Source organism: Mustelus asterias, chromosome 1 (assembly GCF_964213995.1).
Source record: "Mustelus asterias chromosome 1, sMusAst1.hap1.1, whole genome shotgun sequence".
Classification (NCBI taxonomy): domain Eukaryota; kingdom Metazoa; phylum Chordata; class Chondrichthyes; order Carcharhiniformes; family Triakidae; genus Mustelus; species Mustelus asterias.
Window position 1 is genome coordinate 159,735,352 of NC_135801.1, and position 23,330 is coordinate 159,758,681.

Below are 23,330 nucleotides of genomic sequence, written 5' to 3' on the forward strand. Positions count from 1 at the left end.
ACTAACGCATCCGTTATTACCTCTGACATTTCTTTCAGTACCCGGGGATGCATTCCATCCGGGCCCGGGGACTTGTCCACCTTCAGTCCCGTTAGTCTACCAAGCACTGCCTCCCTGGTAACATTAATTGTATTGAGTACCTCTCCTCCTACCAACCCTCTATTGTTAATATTCGGTAAACTATTTGTGTCTTCCACCTTGAAGACCGACACAAAAAACTTATTTAAAGTTTCAGCCATTTCCTCATTTCCCACTATTAAGTCCCCCCTCTCGTCCTCCAAGGGTCCAACATTCACTCTTGCCACTCTATTCCTTTTTATATATTTGTAAAAGCTTTTACTATCATTTTTTATATTTAGAGCTAGCCTAGCTTCATAACCTATCTTTCCTTTCTTTATCGCTTTCTTAGTCGTTCTTTGTTGTTACTTAAAGTTTTCCCAATCTTCTGATTTTCCACTATTTTTGGCCACTCTGTACGCATCGGTCTTTAATTTAATACTCTCCTTAATTTCCTTCGTTATCCACGGCATGTTATCCCTTTTCTTACAGCCCTTCTTTATCACTGGAATATATTTTTGCTGAGTACTGAAAAGGATCTCCTTAAAAATCCTCCACTGTTCCTCAGCTGTCCTACCTACCAGTCTGCTTTCCCAGTCCACCTTAGCCAATTCAGCCGTCATCCTATCGTACTTCCCTCTGTTCAAACCGAGGACAGTGGTATGGGACCCTACTTTCTCCTCTTCCATTTGTATCAGAAATTCGACCATATTGTGATCACTTGACCCAAGAGGGTCCTTCACAAGAACATCCTTAATTCTACCTACCTCGTTACACATTACCAGATCTAAGATAACTCGTTCCCTCGTTGGTTCTGTAACATACTGTTCAAGGTAACTATCCCGACAGCATTCTAAGAACTCTTCCTCCATCCCACCTCTTCCAACTTGAGTCAGCCAATCAATATGCAGGTTGAAGTCCCCCATGATTATTGCCGTTCCGTTTTTGCGCGCATCCATTATTTGCTTGTTTATAGCCCTCCCCACCTCAACATTATTATTTGGGGGCCTATAGACCACGCCTACTAGTGTCTTTCTCCCCCTACTATTCCTTATCTCTACCCATAACGATTCCACATTTTGTTCCTTAGAGCCTATGTCATCCCTCACTACTACCCTGATATTATCTTTTATTAACAGAGCTACCCCACCACCTTTTCTTTCCTGTCTATTCTTCCTAAATGCCTGATACCCCTGGATATTCATCTCCCAGTCCTGGTCTCCGTGCAGCCACGTTTCTGTAATGACCACTAGATCATACCCATTAGTGCTGATTTGCACCCTCAACTCATTAACTTTGTTCCGAATGCTTCTTGCATTCAGGCAAAGTGTCTTTATTCCAGCTTTTATCTAGACCCGATTTGATGAAACGCTATCAACCTCTCTCTCGCCCTCTACTCCTTTAACTATTTGAATGCCCTCATTCACTTGCACTCGCTCCCTCTTTACCATTGATTTCATAATTCCTCTTACCTCTGCACCCTCCCCCCTATAAATTAGTTTAAAGCCCCATCTACAGCCTTAGTGATACGATTTGCTAGGAATCTGGTCCCAGCACGGTTCAAACGGAGACCATCCCATCTATACAGGTCCCATCTGCCCAAATACTGGTGCCAATGCCCCATGAATTCGAACCCATTCCTCCCACACCAAGCTTGCTCTTTCTTTCCTGAGAGTCACTTCCTTATATTTTTTTCCTGCACTTTCTCCTGTGACTCAATATTCTTTGTGCACAATTCTGATCTTCATGCTACAAAATATGGCATCTGGTCTAACTAAGATTCTACAGACATTTAGCATTATCTCCATGACTTCTAAATTGAATTCTTTTAGAAATGGACTCCAGTACTTTGAACTCTTGTGGTCCTATCAACCTGTAAACCTGATTTAAGTATCTGTATCTCAGATCTCCAAGCTTCTTTTCCCCATTTAGTTTCCTGCTTATTCATCCTACCTAAGTTAACCACCTCACACACCCCATTTATATTGAATTTCATTTGCTGATTATCTGTTTATTTGACAAGTCTGTTTGTTGACTGGTTTTTTTTAAAAATCTATGTTCAATGGCCCTAATTAACGCCTCTGTCTCCCAACGGCTTACCATTTTCATGTTGGATTGGTTGACCAACAAATGAAGACAACAATAGCTTCTATTTATATAGCACCTTTAATATAGTAAAGCAGTCCAAGGAATTTCATAGGAAGATTTTTAAACATAACTTGACACATTCAAATAATGGTATATTGGGACAGATGACCAAAGAAATGACTTAGTTTTTTTTGGCGGTTCCAAAGTAGCTAACATTTTAATTGTCATACCATTTTTTGTCTATTTTCTGGCTTGTAACTGGTTTGTTTTTTGAAGGGGGGAAAATTCAAATTTATCTCCCTGCTATCCACTGCCACAATTTTTCTTTTCCATAGGTATTATGCAGTTTTGTTCCCAGCTTGCCTCTGGGTTTTCAATTTTAAATAATCCGATCCTGGTCATGTTTTTTCGAACATTAACAAGAGCAGAGGATGCTGGAAAATCTCAGCAGGTCTGCCAGCCAGCATCTATCAGGAGAGAAACAGTGTTACTGTTTCGAGTCCATAGACTCTTTGTCAGAACTGAAAGGAGGGAGAATGTAAAAACCACAACAAAAAGTAGAAACTTTTAAGAACAAAAGACAGATGTCCTGGTTGGGGAGGAGTTGGGGGGGGGGGAGCGGGGGGCGCGGATGTTTTGTGGCAATACATGTATGGAACATTAAAGAGAAAGAGGGAGGGTTTAAGATGGGGGGGGGGGGGTGGTGTGGAGGAGCGGTTTACGATGGAGGAGAAAGGTCACAATCCTGAACTTGATGTTGAGTCCCGAGGGCAGCAACGTGCCCAACCGGAAGATGAGTTGCTGCTCATCCAGTGCGCACTGGACTTCACTGGAGCATTGCAACAGGCCAAAGATGAACATGTGGGCATGAGAGCAATGTGCTGAGTTAAAATGGCAAGCAACAGGAAGGCTGGGGTTTTGCTAGCGGACTGAGCAAAGGTTTCATATCTTGTTGCATGAACGTCCCAATTTGATTCCTGCCCGTTTAATTTATTCTGCCAAACTGAGAATTCGGCCTGAAGAATGTAACTTCCCAGTAAGGTGGGTCAAATTGGAGTTGGAAATGAATTGTTCAATATTAATGAAGGAAAGAATCCTGATGGCGAGGCCTCACTAACTGGGTGTCATCCACTGTCACATGCGATTCCCAGTCTGCGCTTAGTCTCCCCTATGTAGAGGTGACCACATTGGGAGCAACAAATACAATAAACCAAATTGAATTGAAGAAAGTGCAAATGAAACTTTGCTTAACCTGAATAGAGTATTTGGGCCTTGAGTGGTGAGAGGGAGAAGGTAAAGGGAGCGGTGTTGCACTTTTTGTGATTATCTAACATTAAGTTTGGTTGAATTTTTCAGTTTCTTTTCTCTTTGAATAATTGCACCCAGTTTTGAGTTGCTAGATCATTTCAAAATTTATCCCATTTACCATAGTGGTAATGGCACCAACGTGGTGGAGGATACCCTCAATGTGAACAGGATTCACATTGGTTAGAGGGATTAGCGGGTAAATATGTAGGGATATGGGAGTAAGGCCTGGGTGGGATTGTGGTCGGTGCAGACTCGATGGGCCAAATGGCCTCTTTTTGCACTGTAGGGTTTCTATGATTTCTATGATTCTATGATTTTGTTCACAAGGACTGTGCAGTGATTACTCCTACCAATACTGTCATGGACAAATGCATCTGTGACAGGATAGTTTGATCGTAAGTTCAATTAGGTTTTTCCCACTTGTTTTCGTCAACACCAGCTGCAGACCTAGTCTAGCAACTATGTCCTTTAGAAATGGCCAGCTCAGGCAGTACTGGTGCTACTAGGTCAATCTTGGTGATGGATATTGAAGTCCCTATCCAGAGCATATTCTGTGCCCTTAACCCCCTTGATGCTTCCTCCATAGTGTTCGACATGGAAGAGTAGTGATTCGTCAGCTGAAGGGGTTGGAGATAGAATGGTAGGTGGCAATCAGCAGGTGGTTTCCTTGCCCATGTTTGACAATGCCATGAGACTTCAGGGGTCCAGAATCAATGTTGTCTGTAGTAAGGGCAACTCTCTTTCAACTGTACTGTGTCATCACCTCTGCTAGTTATATCCTCCTGATGGGAGAGTTGGTATTTGGGACATTTGTTTCAGTATGCCTGTTAGGTTGTTGCTTGACTAGTTTGTGGGACAGCTCTCCCAATTTTGACACAAGCTCCTAGATGTTACTAAAGAGGAATGTGCAGGGTTGACAAGGCTGGAGGAAATAACTCTTTTGAAGCAAATCAATACCCTTTCATAGAATCCCTATGTTGCAAAAGGAAGCCATTCGGCCCATCAAGTCTGCACCGACCCTCCAACACAGTACCTTACCCAGGCTTTATCCCTGTAAACCACCCTCCCCCGCCCTACTCCTGGGTATTTACCCTGCTAATCCCCCTAACCTACACATCTTGGAACACTAAGAGGCAATTTAGCACAGCCAATGAACCTAACCTGCACTTCTTTGGACTGTGGGAGGAAACCCACACAGAATTGCCTGTTTTTTTTAACCATTGATTTACTCCCTACTTCTTTCCCCTTTGATTTGTATCTTTTACATTTTAATGAACAATGGTTTTAAGTTTATCTTCCATTAATCATCGCTCTATATCCTTCTTTTTAAACCTTGTTTTTCTTTGCTTGTGTGAATAGATCAATTTGAGAATTAGACGTGTAACCAAAATATGTATTGTGACTTCATGAATCAAGAAATCCATGATAAAATGGACATTTATCTGCTTATGGTGCACTTGAACGAATGTGTTGAATGAACTTTGGATGAATGAATTTTGTTTGCTTTACATTTTCTAATTAAATCTTACAATTAATATTTGAAACTATTTTTGACTTTTATGTTTAGATTCAAAGTCAATTGCCTCACCTCAAAGCAATTGTTCAATATAAGTTAGCATTAGAAATAGACCAATACCAACCACCTCTTTATATGGTAAGTATTCTTACATTATTGATTCCAAAAGCTTGTATATTATGTCGTTTGTACAATTAACTCAAATATTTATTGTGCATAACATTGTATAATTTTATTAAGAATGTTTAAAGTTTGAAGTAATTGTTCAGAATTTTCCAGCTGTTCACGCCAGCAGGATCTTCTGGTCCAGCCGACAGTGCACCCCTGCTACAGCTTTCTCGGGGTGCAGTCAAAGGGAAATTTCATTGAATAGCGGTGGGACCAGAAGAAACTGCCACCAGCGAATGGCGCGCCACATCCCATCGCAAGAAAAGATCAGGTGTAATAATTTCCTTTTAATCTTTGCTAAGTGGAAGACATTTATGGAGCTTGGGGAAAGCATCCCAGATGCAGAGTTGGATGAAATCATAGACTCTCAGATGGCCAATCAGTGTTGTACGCTAATCTACACATCCGGAACAACAGGGGTTCCTAAAGCAGTCATGCTTAGCCAAGATAACGTAAGTTTTGGTCCATTTTATTCTGTACTTGGTGACTGTTGGGACAATTAATATCAAAGTTCAAAAATATCTTATTTGTAAAGAACTAATGACTTTTGGCCCTTTAAAGAAATTTCATGATGAATGCGTTGAGCTTTCAGAATGTGGCAATTCGCACCCTGCCAATTCACTTTCTTTAATGAGTCTTGTGTGTGTTTCAGTTCCTTTCTGAGCAAGAATCTAAAGTTGTTATTTGTGCCTTTTTATGTTTTGTCAGATACTATGCTTCTATGAAATAATTTAAATTTATTTTGTTTAGTGGATGTGGCAAAGCTGAGAAGGGCAACACTTATTGTTCAGACCTGATTGATTGACAAGGTGCTGGTGAGCTACTTCCTTGAGCCATTGCTGCCTATTTGCTGCAGTGCTGCTAGGTAGTGAATTCAAGGAATTCAGTGGAATTACATTAACACTGCAATGAAGTTACTGTGAAAATCTCTTCGTCGCCACAGTCCGATGCCTGTTCGGGTACACTGAGGGAGAATTTAGCATGGCTGATGCACCTAATCAGCACGTCCTTCAGACTGTGGGAGGAAACCGGAGCACCTGAAGGAAACCCATGCAGACACAGGAAAACTCCGCACAGACAGTGACCCAAGCCGGGAATTGAACCCGGGTCCCTGGTACTATGAGGCAGCAGTGCTAACTACTGTGCCACCATGCCACCCTATGACTCTCTTCCAGGAACCACAACCATCATTTTTTGTGCAACCAGTGGAGAGCTTTCCCCCTGATTCCCATTGACTTCAATTTTTCCAGAGCTTCTTCATGCCACATTCGGTCAAATACTGCCTTGATATCAAGGGCAATCACTCTTGCCTCACCTCTGAAGGTTGGCTCTTTTGTCCATGTTTGAACCAAAACTATAATGTGGTGAGGAGCTGAATGGCCCTGGCAGAACCCAAACTGTGCATCAGTGAGCAGGTTATTGTTTTGGAAGTAGCATTTGATAGCAGGGTTGATGACATCTTCCTTCACTTAGCTTATGGTTGAGAGTAGACTGATGGGGTTATAATTAGCCAGGTTGGATTTGTCCTGCTTACTGTGGGCAGGACATACCTGGACAGGCAGATCCCAGTATTGTAGCTATACTGGAACAGCTTTGTTAGGGGAGTAGCTAGTTTTCTTTTTGGAGCACATGTTTCACAAGCTATTAATTGGCTGTTTAAGGACTTGAATTAGCTTGCAGGCAGAAAGGGTGTTCCCTTTTTCATTCTCCTGTATAAATATAACAAATAGAAGGATGAAATGTTGAACATAGAAGGAGAGTTCATTACAACTGCAACAAAAGGAAACCTGGCAGTTCTCTGAAAACATGCACAACATGATAAGTACTAAAAAGGGAAGGAACTTTATCACATGATCTAGTACCAGAAACAGAGATCCATGACCATTCTTTGACAAGTAACAGGCTAAGTTTGTGAATCAACTGTCAAAACATAAGACTGTGTTGTATTGTAATGATGGTATCGACATGCATTGGAGAGTAAGGGGCTTGACAAAGTAAAGGATCAACAGTGGATTGGAGAGTGACACTGTCCGTAGAGTGAAGTATGTAGTTCTTGGTCAGTGCACAGTCTAGGACAGAACTCGGAAAGCAGCAAGCCTGTATGGAAGATCCCATGCAAGGCCATATTGGGATGCGTAGATTAGAGGGATTAGTGGGTAAAATATGTAGGGATATGGGGGTAGAGCCTGCGTGGGATTGTGGTTGGTGCAGACTCGATGGGCCGAATGGCTTCTTTCTGCATTGTAGGGTTTCTATGATTTCTATGATTTGGAAGCGTAGATAGTTTAAGTCTACTAGCAGAGGTGTCCCGTTAAATGAAAACCTCAAGATCCCTCCATTTAATAATCAAACATAGAAACCCTACAGTGCAGAAGGAGGCCATTCGGCCCATCGAGTCTGCACCGACCACAATCCCACCCAGGCCCTATCCCCACATATTTTACCCACTAATCCCTCTAACCTACGCATCTCAGGACTCTAAGGGGCAATTTTTAACCTGACCAATCAACCTAACCTGCACATCTTTGGACTGTGGGAGGAAACCGGAGCACCCGGAGGAAACCCACGCAGACACGAGGAGAATGTGCAAACTCCACACAGACAGTGACCCGAGCCGGGAATCGAACCCGGGACCCTGGAGCTGTGAAGCAGCAGTGCTAACCACTCTGCTACCGTGCCGCCCTCACCCCTACATTGATTTACAAAGGTCTAACTTGGATGTATAATGTTTATTTCGAATGTGGCTTGAGTAAATCGAGTTTGAACATTGTATGAGAAAGTTAAGGGGAAGGGATGTTTTGTATGTTTGATTTGATTTATTATTGTCACATGTATTAACATACAGTGAAAAGTATTGTTTCTTGCGCGCTATACAGTCAAAACATACCGTTCATAGAGAAGGAAATGAGAGAGTGCAGAATGTAATGTTACAGTCATAGCTATGGTGTAGAGAAAGATCAACATAATGCAAGGTAAGTCCATTCAAAAGTCTGACAGCAGCAGGGAAGAAGCTGTTCTTGAGTCGATTGGTACGTGACCTCAGACTTTTGTATCTTTTTCCCGACGGAAGAAGGTGGGAGGCAGAATGTCCGGGCTGCGTGGGGTCCTTAATTATGCTGGCTGCTTTGCCGAGGCAGCAGGAAGTGCAGACAGAGTCAATGGATGGGAGGCTGGTTTGCGTGATGGATTGGGCTACATTCTCGATCTTTTTAGTTCCTTGCGGTCTTGAGCAGAGCAGGAGCCATACCAAGCTGTGATACAACCAGAAAGAATGCTTTCTATGGTGCAGCTGTAAAGGTTGGTGACATGCCAAATTTCCTTAGTCTTCTGAGAAAGTGGAGGCGTTGATGGGCTTTCTTAACTATAGTGTCGGCATGGGGGGACCAGGACAAGTTGTTGGTGATCTGGACGCCTAAAAACTTGAAGCTCTCAACCCTTTCTACTTCGTCCCTGTTGATGTAGACGGGGCATGTTCACCTTTACGCTTCCTGAAGTCGATGACAATCTCCTGTGGTGTCTGTCTCTTTAAGACAGCACAGCAGAAGAGTCACCTTACTTGAGAAACCTATGGGAACTGAGAGTAAATAAGCACACCACAAGGTGAAGTGCTCTCTCAGGCACAACACACCTCGCAGCCATGTAGTAAGCATGGAAAGACTGGAGAAGCTGGGTAGGCTGCTCCAAGGCTGCTGAGAGCTGCTAACCACTGTATTAACTTTATTTTTATCAGTAAGTACCTTTGTGCCACTACATAACACAACTCAATGTTGAATTGTATAGATTGAATACTGGCGGTGTCTTAAATAAGTGTCATAGCTGATAATGATTCCTCTCAGTGAAAGGTTCTTATACTTGTGGAGCCATATTCCAGCCTGTCAATTATTTAAGGAAGGGAGGATTCTTTATCAAAGCTGTGGATTGTCAACAGGTCTAAGTCATGACTGTTTTCAGCAAGGTGATTAGTCACCTTTCCTTTGGCAGGGAACAAACTAAACATCCTTCACTCTTCACTGAGGAAGGTTACAGGCAAATGCGCATTTTGTGGGAGGGTGATTAGAGGGCACAGATTATAAATCTCAATGTTTTGACATAGTAACCGGCATAAATCAAACAACTCTTTGGATGTTGGTATGCTCCTCTTGTATGGAAGAATGTTGCTTATACAATTCTCCTTATTTTTAGCTGACATGGACTGCAAACGCAGCCGGTAAAATGGTGGGTATTAAACCTGAAGCAAAGGAAAAAGTTGTTAGTTTTCTTCCACTGAGTCATATTGCAGCACAGATGATGGATATCTGGATTCCAATGAAGTTTGGAGCTGCAACTTACTTTGCCAAGCCAGATGCACTCAAGGTAATTTAGAGTTTGAAGAATTGTAAGAGTTATTCTAGTTATTCAAATATGTCTGAAAATGAGTGTGGTGAACCATTGTTGGTTACCACCAGGAGTGCTGAGCCATGGTTTGGCCAGTACTATGAGTCTGTAGATATGTTACTGTTGGGGTTAGGGTTGGGCTGTTCTACCTGTTAATATAGTCCTATGGTACACCCCAGTTGGCTCCGCCTTCCGGGAGAGGTATAAAGGTCACTGCTCTGCCTGGTGACCCTTTAGTCTGGGATTGTATATTGTATATAGTAGCTCCGTTATTGTTGGCAATAAAAGCCTTTATTTCCCGGGTGCATCCAGCCTCCCGTGTGATTTATCGCGCATCAATGAGTAATTGAAATTTGTATGAAACTGTCACCTAATTATTTACATCTCTTTCCCCTAATGATTGATGCAGCCCAGGTCAAATTATCTTATTTGTTCTCTCAGTTGTATAGTAAAATCATTATTAGTCTTCATTGTATTTTAGTGTTGAAGAATGCTCGTGTTAAGATTTGAAGCACTTCTCAGTTTTAAGAATTCAGAATTTATTTTTCCAAAAATTTACTTGGTTCATGAAATTTGTAGAGGTATATTAATAACAGTTCAAATTTGACATTACATAAAATGCAATACAATTCAGTTTCTTCCAACAGAGCATACACAGTGCCACACTACACTTGCTATTACACATTATGTTTACAATTTATATTTACATTTCATGTCAACATCCTCTGGAGCAAATAGCCTGGGGGGGGGTTCCAGTTTCCAGCCTCTTGGTGTACAATGTAAAGTAAAAGTTTATCTATTAGTCACAAGTAAAGCTTACATTAACACTGCAATGAAGTTACTGTGAAACTCCCCTAGTCGCCACACTCCGACGCCTTTTCGGGTCAATGCACCTAACCAGCACGTCTTTCGGACTGTGGGAGGAACCCATGCAGACACAGGGAGAACGTGCAAACTCCGCACAGACAGTGACCCAAGCCGGGAATCGAACCCGGGTCTCTGGCGCTGTGAGGCAGCAGTGCTTTAGACCTTTCCCCATGAAATGTTTCCCATGGCTGCCTCAAGCTTTAATGCATCCCTCTGAACATAATTCTGAACCTTGGAATGTGCCAATCTGCAGCACATGGTCATTGACAGCTCTACATTGGAAACATAGAAAAATAGAAGCATGAGTAGGCCATTTGGCTCTTCGAGCATTTTTACCATTCATTTTGAGCATGGCTGATCATGAAAATCAATATCCTGATCCTGTCTTCCTCGCATATCCCTTGATCCCTTTAGCCCCATGAGTTGTATCTAATTTCTGAAAATCACACAATGTTTTGGCCTCAACTACTTTGTGGTAGTGAATTCCTAGGATTTACCACTCTCTGGGTGAAGAAATTTCTCCTCACCTCAGTCCTAAAAGTTTTACCGCTTTATCGTCAAATTATGACTCTTAGTTTTGGGCTCCCCCACTACCAGGAACATTCCTTCTGAATCTATCCTGTCTAATCCCAACCAATGAAATTTGGGTAGACCAAAGAGCGTCTTGCACAGAGCTGATGGTCCCCCAGCAACAATTGATCCTTATTTCATTGTATTTAGGAGTACGTTTAGTCTGGGATTGTATATAGTAGCTCCGTTATTAAAGATCCAATTTTCTGCCATTTATAATTAATGGGTGAAAATCAACCTCAAATCAGAATGCAGTTTCTACTGCCAGAGTTCATGTTAAATATAAACAGGCGGGATTTTCCAATCTCGCTCACCCTGAAACCAGAAAATCCCGCCAGAGGTCAATGGACCTTTCCATGGTCCGCCCCTCGCCTGCTCCAATTCCTGTGGTGGGCGGGATGGTAAACTTCACCCCACCATGTCAGCAATGTTCAGGAAGATGAGGCATTGTATCTCTGTATTTCCCTCTCTCTCCCAACCTTTCTGCACCTGACGGTGCATAGGTCAGACTTTTGTCTGTTTCTATAGTTAATTATTCCTGGAACAAGTCACTAGTCTGTCACCAAAGGCATATAGCTTGAGGGACACACCAAATCAAGAATAGCCCCACACTCAGTCTCACACTAACAGAGACAAATTAAGGGGAAATTTAGTATGGCCAATCCACCTAACCTGCATTTCTTTGGATTGTGGGAGGAAACCAGAGCACCCAGCAAAAATCCATGCTAAAATGGGGCGAACATGCAAACTCCACACAGAGACACACCCAGGCCAGAATCAAACCCTGGTGCTTTATCTAGAGATTTGTACATCATACCCCGAGGACATAGTCCATTTTTGATCTTCAGATAAAGTGCAAGATGGTTTTGGTGATTATCATGGTGCAGGTGAAAGGGTGTGGGCCAGGCAAAAATGACATTGAGCAAGTTTGGATCTAGAACTCACTATGTAATGCCTCAGGAGTATGGTGATAAGCACTGCTGCCTGACAGCACCAGGGTTTGATTCTGGCCTGGGTGTGTCTTTGTGTGGAGTATGCATGTTCGCCCCATTTTAGCATGGATTTTTGCTGGGTGCTCTGGTTTCCTCCCACAATCCAAAGAAATGCAGGTTAGGCGGATTGGCCATACTAAATTTCCCCTTAATTTGTCTCTGTTAGTGTGAGACTGAGTGTGGGGCTATTCTTGATTTGGTGTGTCCCTCAAGCTATATGCCTTTGGTGACAGACTAGTGACTTGTTCCAGGAATAATTAACTATAGAAACAGACAAAAGTCTGACCTATGCACCGTCAGGTGCAGAAAGGTTGGGAGAGAGAGAGGGAAATACAGAGATACAATGCCTCATCTTCCTGAACATTGCTGACATGGTGGGGTGAAGTTTACCATCCCGCCCACCACAGGAATTGGAGCAGGCGAGGGGCGGACCATGGAAAGGTCCATTGACCTCTGGCGGGATTTTCTGGTTTCAGGGTGAGTGAGGTTGGAAAATCCCGCCTGTTTATATTTAACATGAACTCTGGCAGTAGAAACTGCATTCTGATTTGAGGTTGATTTTCACCCATTAATTATAAATGGCAGAAAATTGGATCTTTGCTTCACTTTTATTACCATCAGCCTGCGAAATTCAAGTGCCTGAAGCAATAACCCAAAGTCCAAACCTGCCTATTCTTTTACCAAATGGTTAAATCATTTGACTTTTATTTTCAATCAGCTAGTATCACATTTTCCTTATTGTGACTTGAGAATATATTTGACTTTTAAGCTGATCTTTCATCTAAAAAAATAAATCTTCCCGTTTCTTTGAAAAGTCTAACTTTACTAATTATGTTTGCCCTCAATCGTCATTGCTCAGTTGTGAGTGAGAGCCTAGACATTTGGTCCCAAGAGGCAGGTGATTCATTTAAATACTTTAATGAGGCTGAGTGCCTCTTGAAGCTTGAATCCTATCCAGCTGGGTTTCCGTGGTCTGAAGAACCCCAGCAATTAAAGGTGAGGACTGCTTTGTGGAAGAGGCACGTGCCATTTTTCAGCATTACTTGTGGGCCAAGAGGAGCTCCAGTGCATTTCACCATGCGGCGTTCCCACTCTTCCTTCACCCCACCCTATTCTGTGTGTGCGATTTGTAGCCCTGTGATTATTACCCTGGCTGAGATGAAATAATTAGGCCACACTTTGATTTGGAGCTGCCACCTTTTGTTTCTTGGTGATGTACCAAGCAGGGTGTTCCTCGTTGGGCCATCTGATGAGTTACTTGTGGTTTTGCATCGTTTAAGCGCAAGCTTTGTCAAATTGAAATCTGAATTACCAGTTTTTTAAAAAACAGTACTAAATGTTAGCTTTCTTAATGTAAGTTTGGCGTTTTGTTTCTTCTTAGGGTACCTTAGTGAACACTTTGAAAGAAGTGCATCCCACCTCCTTTTTAGGAGTACCTCGTGTTTGGGAGAAAATAGAGGAAAAAATGAAAGATACCAGTGCTGAATCATCTGCTTTGAAAAGAAAGATAGCCATCTGGGCAAAGGGTATTGGCCTGAAAGCAGGTTATAATATGATGTACGGGTACGTCAAATAAGAACTTTCTTAATGCAGTTCGTACAATAGTTTAAAAAAAACAAAGATCAATACAGCACAGGAACAGGCCCTTTGGCCCACCAAGCCTGCGCTGATATGAGGTTTCTATCCCTCTGTTCGCCTCCTATTCATTTGTCTATCAAGATGCACCGTGAACATTGCTAACGTGCCTGCTTCCACCACCTCCACTGGCAGTGCATTTCAGACACCCACCACCCTCTGTGCGAAAAACTTTCCCTGTGCGTCTCCCTGAAACTTACCCCCTCTCGCCTTAAACCTATGCCCTCTTGTAATTGACCCTTCCACCCTGGGGAAAAGCCTCTGACTATAGACGCTATCTGTGCTTCTCTATCAGACTGTCCCTCAGCCTCCACCTTTCAAATATGCATGACAGCATGGGGATCTACAGACTGAAGAGATTGTTTTGGCTCGTCTGTTTGGTTCCAAAGGTTGAATTTAAAACATTAGGAGTCTCTCAGTATACCCCTCAAACTCCTTCTCTACCAAATATTTGTTCAATTTCTTCCTGATTTAGTTAACATATATAATAGAGTAAGTAGAACCATTTTTCGCCATTCTTAAGGGACAACAATCAGTGAAAGTAAATGCTCTGACAATTGCATTTACTCTGATGCGTGTGATAACTGTGAAGTTAAGGTGGATGAATAAGTTTGTATTAGCTTAATATCTCGTGGAGCTGAGCTTCCACACAGTGGCATTCAGAGTCGGATTGCTGCTCCACTTCCAGTTTCTTACCTTGAAAAGCTTTTTATTTTTTCTTGTCCGACCTTCTGCCTCGGGCTGGGTGTGAAATGTGTAGGGCTGGTGCATTTCTGTTGAGGGTTGCAGAGTCGGACACAAGGAGACCATGCCCCCATCCCCCTCCTTTTTTTAAAACAACATCGGCTGCCTTGTATCAGGTGAGCTTAAAGCTCTAGCCACTTTCAAATCAATGAGAAGGTAAATGGACAGAATTTAGGTGGAGTGGTCATGCAGGCAGTTGATGGGAGGAGGTATTGAGCAGTTGGGGGAGGGGTCCCGCTGTTGGGGTGGGGGTATTGGGTTGGCCTCCGATGTAGGGGAATAGTCAGGGGTGGGGGGTGGAGAGGTGGGTGGGTGTGGTCGTTGTTTTGGAAGTGGGAGGATTGTAGGTCTTACTTACCAAGAAGCTAGAAATGGTTTTAATTCTTCTAACTTATTCTGGGTAGCTATTAACAGGTGGAACTATCTATAGTTTGTAACTGAAATCGCATTTCCAGATGTTCTCCAGTATATGTGTGTGTATGTGGTTATATATATGTAGTGTCTATATAAGTAATATTTTATATACACTTGCATGTTTTGGTGAAATGCAAGAGGTAATTTAATTTTTAAATTAAGCGACTCATTTCCAATCCTGTTCGTTTCTATTACTTGTTTTACTGCTGCAATTTTGCCATGGCTTGTAGAACCTTCTGCAGTACATTTGAAACCTTATAAATAAATATAAAATTGTATCTCATGATGTACATGAGGTTGAGGTGACGTATTAAACTTTTCCTGAGCAGCTCAGTTTGATGGTCTCTTCATGTAAAGCTGTTGGGAGGTCAGAAAGGCCTGATGACCTGATGAAGGAGCAGCGCTCAGAAAGCTCATGGTTCCAAATAAACCTGTTGGACTTTAACCTGGTGTTGTTTCTTTCCGTAAGAAGTCTCACAAGGCACAAGGATATGGCTATTAGGGAAGGAAGGAAAGTAAGAAGTGCATATATACAAGACCTTAAACATTGTTGCAACTCTTACACCCGCCTCTCACAGCTTATATACACTGCCAGCTATTCAACCTTAAAAGCAACGTCAGCCAAACAAATTCCATGACACTTCCCTCTCTCATGCAGGAGAAGGTGATGCACAGCCAAAGGTAGCGTAAGAGATTGTTTAATGAGGAGGAATTGGAATGTGAGGAGGATTACATTTGAATGTATTGTCATATTCAATTATTTCAGTCCCTTTGTAGCCATGGCTTTAACACTGGACATTGCAAAAACGGCCAGCTTCAATTCCGCTGTGTTAGAGCTTTCAGGTTACTTATTGCACCTTCCAATAGTTTCCTGTCCAACTCCTCCAGTATATCTTTAGTGCGGAATTGGGAAAACATGGGTGCCTGCTCTCTATACTATGCCCATTTATTTTTCTCTGTTTCCCTGATCAAATTCAGCTCACCTATTCCAGCCACAATGCATCTTCCTTTTTTAGAGGGACAGGTTAGCTTCATGTAGCATTAGTAAGTAGTGATATTGAGTCAACTGCTTATGCTTGCAGCCAATCAATAATGCAATTAGTAAGAACTGCATGCAGAAAGCCTGTTGAACAGGTAACATAATCAGATTTTCCATTTGCAATAGAAAATTTTTTTTTTAATAAGCCCTCCTCCACTTTTTGGCCCGATTTGGAATTATTAAGCCCCTGGTCATGTACTATACAATTTCCCTCCATCTCCCTCCTTCCTTAAAATATATGAACTAAATCAAGAACTTATTTCTCCATTAACAATGAATTCTTACTTGTTTTTTATGCTGTGGAGTGAGGTCAAAGGGGTTATTTACGTCTCCATTTATGTTACAGAAGCACAGATGTGCCCTGCGGATTCACATTGGCAAATAGCTTGGTTTTTAAGAAAGTTCGCGTTGCACTGGGCCTGGACCAATGTACAAAGTTCTTTACAGGAGCAGCACCCATTACCAAAGATACATTGGAGTTCTTCCTAAGCCTTCGTATTCCAATTTATGAACTCTACGGAATGAGTGAGAGTACAGGTCCCCACACAATCTCTCGGCAAAACTTCTATCGAATTCCAAGGTCTGGAAATGCACTAATACTCAAGTGGTCAAACTTTAATCACATCTGTATCTTTGTAGATAGAAAAATTGTTTAATTTATATCATAAGTTTGCAGAACCAGTATATTTTAAATAATAGCTCATTCTAACACAGGACTATTTTCTGGATTTTTGCACTATTTTTATATTTTCCACCTAATACAATTTTCCTTTATTTCCTTCTGATAAAAACCCCTCTTTTCTTTAATTGCTCAGGTGCATCAATGGTTACATTACTTGGTAGTCTGCTCAGAGTAGCTCAATTGTCTTCTTAAAAAGTTCAAGTTATTTGCATGAATGATAAGGCAAAAACTGGATTGGTAAAGACACTCATCTCTGCTCGTACTGAAGACTGCTTTGTCCAATTGCTGAGATAAGCATGCGGTTAATTTTGTAACCTGTTGCCTTCTGCCCGTTGAGCTGAATAGTCATGCTCTTGCCTCTAAATCAGAAAGTTGTGAATTCAAGGACCACTCCAGGAAACATACCAGACATTTCAGTGCTGCAATGTCGGCTGTTACCTTTCCAACAGATGGATTTAAGACGTTTCATTAAAAAATAAAATACTGCAAATGCTGGAGATCTGAAATAAAAGCAGAAATGCTGGAAATACTCTGCTGATAAGACAGCATCAGTGGAGAGAAATAGAGTTGATGACATTATCAAAATTGGAAAGATTTAGAGATCAGAACAGGTTTTAAGCAAGCACAGAAACAGGGAAAGAGGGGAAGGAGGAAATGACAAAAGGAAATACCTGCGATAGGCTGTAAATGAGGAAAGACTAAATGACAAATAGGTGATGGTGCCATGCAAAAGAGGGTGATGATGGACAAAGACCAAACCTGGAAAAGGTGCAAATAGGAATAGGAAAATCATTGCCAACAGTTCAGTTGTTTTCTGATAAAATAGGGATAGGAGTTATGGTTGGAAATTGTTGAACTGAATGCTAAATCCATTTGATAAGGTGCCCCATAAAAGGCTGCTGAAGAAGATTAGGGCACACGGAGTTGGGGGTAGTGTGTTAAAGTGGATTGGGGACTGGCTATCCGACAGGAAGCAAAGAGTCGGAATAAATGGGTGTTTTTCCGGTTGGAGGAAGGTAACTAGTGGCGTGCCGCAGGGATCGGTACTCGGGCCGCAACTGTTTACCATTTATATAGATGATCTGGAGGAGGGGACGGAGTGTAGGGTAACGAAGTTTGCAGACGACACAAAGATAAGTGGAAAAGTGAATCGTGTGGAGGACGGAGAAGATCTGCAGAGAGATTTGGACAGGCTGAGTGAGTGGGCGAGGATATGGCAAATGGAGTATAACGTTGAGAAATGCGAGGTTATACACTTTGGAGGAAATAATAACAAATGGGATTACTATCTCAATGGAAACAAATTAAAACATGCTACCGTGCAAAGGGACCTGGGGGTCCTTGTGCATGAGATGCAAAAGCCCAGTCTGCAGGTACAACAGGTGATCAAGAAGGCAAATGGGATGTTGGCCTATATTGCGAGGGGGATAGAATATAAAAGCAGGGATGTCTTGATGCACCTGTACAGGGCATTGGTGAGGCCGCAGCTGGAATACTGTGTGCAGTATTGGTCCCCTTATATGAGGAAGGATATATTGGCATTGGAGGGAGTGCAGAGAAGGTTCACCAGGTTGATACCGGAGATGAGTGGTTTGGATTATGAGGAGAGGCTGAGGAGATTGGGTTTGTACTCGTTGGAGTTTAGAAGGATGAGGGGGGATCTTATGGAGACTTATAAGATAATGCGGGGGCTGGACAGGGTGGAGGCGGAGAGATTCTTTCCACTTAGTAAGGAAGTTAAAACTAGAGGACACAGCCTCAAAATAAAGGGGGGTCGATTTAAGACAGAGTTGAGGAGGAACTTCTTCTCCCAGAGGGTGGTGAATCTCTGGAATTCTCTGCCCACTGAGGTGGTGGAGGCTACCTCGCTGAATATGTTTAAAGCGCGGATGGATGGATTCCTGATCGGTAAGGGAATTAAGGGTTATGGGGATCAGGCGGGTAAGTGGTACTGATCCACGTCAGATCAGCCATGATCTTATTGAATGGCGGGGCAGGCTCGAGGGGCTAGATGGCCTACTCCTGCTCCTATTTCTTATGTTCTTATGTTCCATAAGGCAATAAAGTGCCTCATTGTAATCTGAGTATTGTTCTGTACGCTTCATTGGAACAAAGTAGGATATTGAGGAAAGTGGTCAGAGTGAGGCAGAAATTTAAAAGGACAGGAAGCTTGTTGTTGCACTTGTGGTCTGAACAAAAGTGTCCTGCAAAGCAGTCTCACAATCTGTGTTCATTCTCGTCAATGCGGAGGTAACCGCATCATGTGCCTTGACTCTAGTATGCAAGTTAGAAGGAAGTACATATAAATCACTCTCTCACCTGGTAAGGAGTGTTTGAGTCTTGAATAATAGGAAAGGAGGAGGTAAAAGGGCGGGGGGTGGGGGTTGCTTCTCCTGTGCTTGCATCGGAAGGAAGAGTGTTATTGGGGGTAATTGAGAAGTGGACCAGCTTGCCATAGAGGAAACAGCCCTTTTGAGATGTGGAGTGTGATAGGAAAGGGATGATATATTCGTGGTGGTATTATCCTAGAGGTGGTGGAAATGACTCAGGGTGGTCCACTGATCGTGGAGTCTGTTGGGGTGTAAGATGAGGACCAGGGTAATCCTAACTGGAAGAAAGAATGGGGTGAGGGCAGAAGTGCAGCAATGGGACAGACATGATTGAGGGCCCTGACGGCTATGGTTAAGGAAGGAGGAAGATATTTCAAAGCAGTATTTTGGAAATTGCCATCATCAGGACAGATGCAATGGAGGGAAACTAGAGAAATGGAATAGAGTTCTTACGGATGAATTGTGCAACAATTATTGATCACAATCATTGTCCCCACTTTATCGGACAGCAGCTGAGATGTTGGTAATGATTCTGCTATTCTTGTTTACATTTCCTAAATTTGCTTCTTGTTTCCTTACTTATCTCATTACCATTCCCTTTGCCCTGCACCAACATCCCTTTAGTCACTTAATCTCTTCTGCTTTCCACCTTAACACAGCCTTTCCCTTTATTTATCCTTTAGGTGGCACGGTGGCACAGTGGTTAGCACTGCTGCCTCACAGTGCCAGGGACCTGGGTTTGATTCCCGTCTTGGGTCACTGTCTATGTGGAGTTTACACGTTCTCCCCGTGTATTTGTGGGTTTCCTCCAGGTGCTCTGGTTTCCTCCCACAGTCTGAAAGATGTGCTGGTTAGGTGCATTGACCCGAACAGGCACCGGACTAGGGGAATTTCACAGTAACTTAATTGCAGTGTTAATGTAAGCCTTACTTGTGATTAATAAATAATAAACTTATAAACTTTGCCGCCAACCCTTTTCCTTGCTTCTGCAGTTGCTTATAACTTGTTACATCTTTAACTTTTTCCGGTTCTGATGAAGGATCATTGACTTGAAAGTTTAACTTTGTTTCTTTCAATTCACAGATTCTCCTGAGTGTTGCCATCACTTCCTCTTTTAATTTGATATGAAAAAAATCCCATTGTACTTTTTCCTCCCCAAAGGAAGAATGGGTGTTTTGGGGTCAACAGTAATGCTTCAAACAACATCTCCAAAAGCAGATTAACTGGCCATTCACCCTTTTGGTATTGCCACCGTGTTGTGTTCAAATTAGATATCATATTTGCTTGCACAACAATTCAAAACTACACTTCAAAAATAATTCATGACTGGGATGTGCTTCGGAACGTCCTAGGATTTTTTTCTTTCCTCAGTTTTGAATCTCTACTTGGAAATAGTTAGAACAAATGTTTTTGACAGGGTAGAGAACAAAGCAAAATGGTGAGTGCTGCAAATCGAAGCTGGAGATGCATAACAGCATTTGTCAAAAGCACATTTTCTTGGTTTATCGCATTGTTGGTTCTGTCCTTGTAACTGCATGCAGTCAGTGGGATCAAGAGGTTTGGTACATTTCAGTTTTGCTGTTCTGGATACAAGGTGGATCGGGATGACAACAGATATGGACTGAGGGTTTGGCTTAGTTGGTGTGTTAACTTTTGGAAGCACTTGTTCAGAGCTGGAGTCTTCTTGGTCAACTGGTGGTTGATTTCTGAGCTCTGGTGTTGGGTGGGGTTGTAGCAAGGGGTCCACGGTTTTTCACTGTCTCCTGTTCTTGTATTTTTCTTAGAACTATTTGCAAAACCTTACTGTTTGGTGACCTGTGTTTTTATAAGCTTTAACAGTCCCATTCGAGACAGGGTGGAATGTATATATATCTCCGTCAGCAGGACTACTTTGTAAATTTTCTTCACCCTCTTCAAAATGGATTATTGCTGGGCTGACAAAATGGCTCCAGCTGATTACATGAAGCTTCTGAGCAGTTTGAAAGTGGAGAAAGGCTAACACCTCCCATATCCTGGAATGTAACACTCCTTGCATCATATGGACATTCCAGCCAAGCCAACACATGGTCTTGCAGATGAGATGTCTGCCCCAGTGAGCTATGAACAAAGGCAGCTGTTTGCAACTCCTGGTCTCCAAACAGGTGCCAATGGCCTAAGAGTTACAGCACTCAATGGCTTTCAACCAGGGGCTTTGTTTAATGATCTGAAACCAGTGTCTGTTAGAGCAAAAGGAATCCTGACTCATGTTAAACACCTCAAGATCCCAGCCCTGGGAAAACCCATCCTTTATCCAACATCTAAGGAGGTTAAGAGTCTTACAGCGTGAAAAAGGCCCTTCAGTTCATTGAGTCGGCACCGACAATAATTTCCCCTAAAGTCGCACGAATCCCATTTTCAAGAACTTGTTCCATATCCTTGAATGTTATATTTCAAGTTCTCATCCAAATACTACTTGAAGGTTGTAAGGTTTCCAGTCTCCACTACCTTCCCAGTAGATTGCATGATGTCCCCAAGCTGCTAGAACTTGCAGTATTTCCCTGCCAACTGGAATTCAGGCAGTCACTGTTTGACATCCAAAGAGAAATAATAGCTCCAGGTGAGTAGCCTGTGCTGCCTACGATCTTACCATCAAACAAGTGGCAGCAGAAAGAGCTCTAGCTTTCACCAAAACTACAAACCATTGGAACTTGTACCTTTAAGCCTAACTCAACTCTTTTTCTCCCCTCATGGAAACCTCAGGGGCGATTCACCAAAAAGTGCTGAATTGGCGAGAAAACTGGCATAAATCACGACTGTTTTTTCAGTTCAACTTCAGACCCCACACTCTGTGCAATGCAGAGGTCACAATCGTGAATCTCACTAAAAACCCAGGGAGACACACCAGAGGCTGACAGTTCCAGAACTCTGCGCAAGCGCAGTGGCCCCGATCTGCAGACCAGCTTGATCACTGGCCAGCCCGGGACCTTCGCACTGCTGCCCCTCCAGCCCTGCCACCTCCTGATTGCGGCCCCCACAAGCATTCCTGGGGCAGCCCCAACCCCCAAACTCTGCGCTGGCCTCCCTCCAGCCCCGACCGATCCCTATGCAGCGTGGGAGCTGGACTACCCACCCCTACCAATCGCCCCTTGGCCCCGCCCACAATAGGCTCTGACCCTTGGTCGAGCCCACAATAGGTCATGCCCCCTTGGCCCCACCCCTTGGCACTGCCCAACGGACAGTGCCAATGTGCCCCCTGCACAGACACCTTGTCCCTTGGGCAGTGCTGGGGCACAGGCTGGCACTGCCAGGGTGCCAATGCCCAGGGGGCACCACCGCCTCGCCGCCCGACCCCCCCCCCCCCCGAGGGGGCCCCGATTGCCCTCCACCATCACTCCAGGAGGGTTTCTGGCTTGTTCCCCACAAGTGGGGAGCTATTCTAAACCCTATTGGAGTGAAATGCTCCTTGCGGGGTGGGAGATGATACCGGGCCCGGTACGGAATTCGCCAGGCCCAATAATCACATTTAAAGTGTGATTAATGGCTGTGGTACATGTTGGTACAAACAACATGGGTAAAATAAGTGCTGAGGTCCTAAAAACAGAATAAGGGAGCTAGGAAGTAAATTGAAAAGTAGGACCTCAAAAGAATTGATCCCAGGAATACCACCAGTGTCATGTGCTAGTCATAGTAAAATTGGCAAGATATATTGGATGAATGTGTGGCTGAAGAGATGGTGTGAGGGGGCGGGTTTCAGATTCCTGGAAGATTGGGACCGGTTTAGGGGAAGTGGGGCCAATACAACTGGACGGGTTACACCTGGGTAGGACCGGGATTGATGTCTTGGGGAAGTATTTGCGAGAGTGGTTGGGGAGAGTTTAAACTAAAATGGCAGGAGGATGGGAATCTATGCAAGAAGTCATGGGAGGGGTAATCAAGGACAAGAACAAAATACAGAAAGGAGAATAAGAAAAGTGATAGGAAAAGAAAATCAAGGGGCATTATTTGCGGAAGGATATATTGGCCTTGGAGGGAGTACAGAGAAGGTTCACCAGGTTGATACCAGAGATGAGGGGGTTAGCTTATGAGGAGAGATTGAGTAGATTGGGCCTGTACTTGTTGGAGTTTAGAAGGCTGAGGGGAGATCTTATAGAGACATATAAGATAATGAAGGGGCTAGACAGGGTAGAGGCAGAGAGATTCTTTCCACTTTGAAAGGAAACAAGAATTAGAGGACACAGCCTCAAAATAAGGGGGAGTCAGTTTAGAACAGAGTTGAGGAGGAACTTCTTCTCTCAGAGGGGTAGTGAATCTCTGGAATTCTCTGCCCATTGAAGCAGTGGAGGCTACCTCGTTAAATATGTTTAAGTCACAGGTAGATAGATTTCTGATCAATAAGGGAATTAAGGGTTATGGGGAGCGGGCGGGTAAGTGGAATTAAACCACTATCAGATCAGCCATGATCTTATTGAATGGCGGGGCAGGCTCGAGGGGCTAGATGGCCTACTCCTGCTCCTATTTCTTATGTTCTTATGAAACAGGGCCTTGGTGAAAACCAGTGGGAAAGGAA

At 43.1% G+C, this 23,330-nt stretch overlaps 1 protein-coding gene across 1 annotated transcript in view; it reads left to right on the plus strand.

Annotated features, from left to right (window-relative positions):
- The window catches only part of LOC144502125 (long-chain-fatty-acid--CoA ligase ACSBG2-like), a 69,577-nt gene that overhangs the window by 18,633 nt on the left and 27,614 nt on the right, over window positions 1-23,330 (plus strand). The window contains 5 exon segments of the mRNA XM_078226079.1: window positions 5,021-5,107; window positions 5,440-5,589; window positions 9,320-9,490; window positions 13,322-13,503; window positions 16,119-16,352. Coding sequence (XP_078082205.1) covers window positions 5,021-5,107; window positions 5,440-5,589; window positions 9,320-9,490; window positions 13,322-13,503; window positions 16,119-16,352 — 824 coding nt within the window.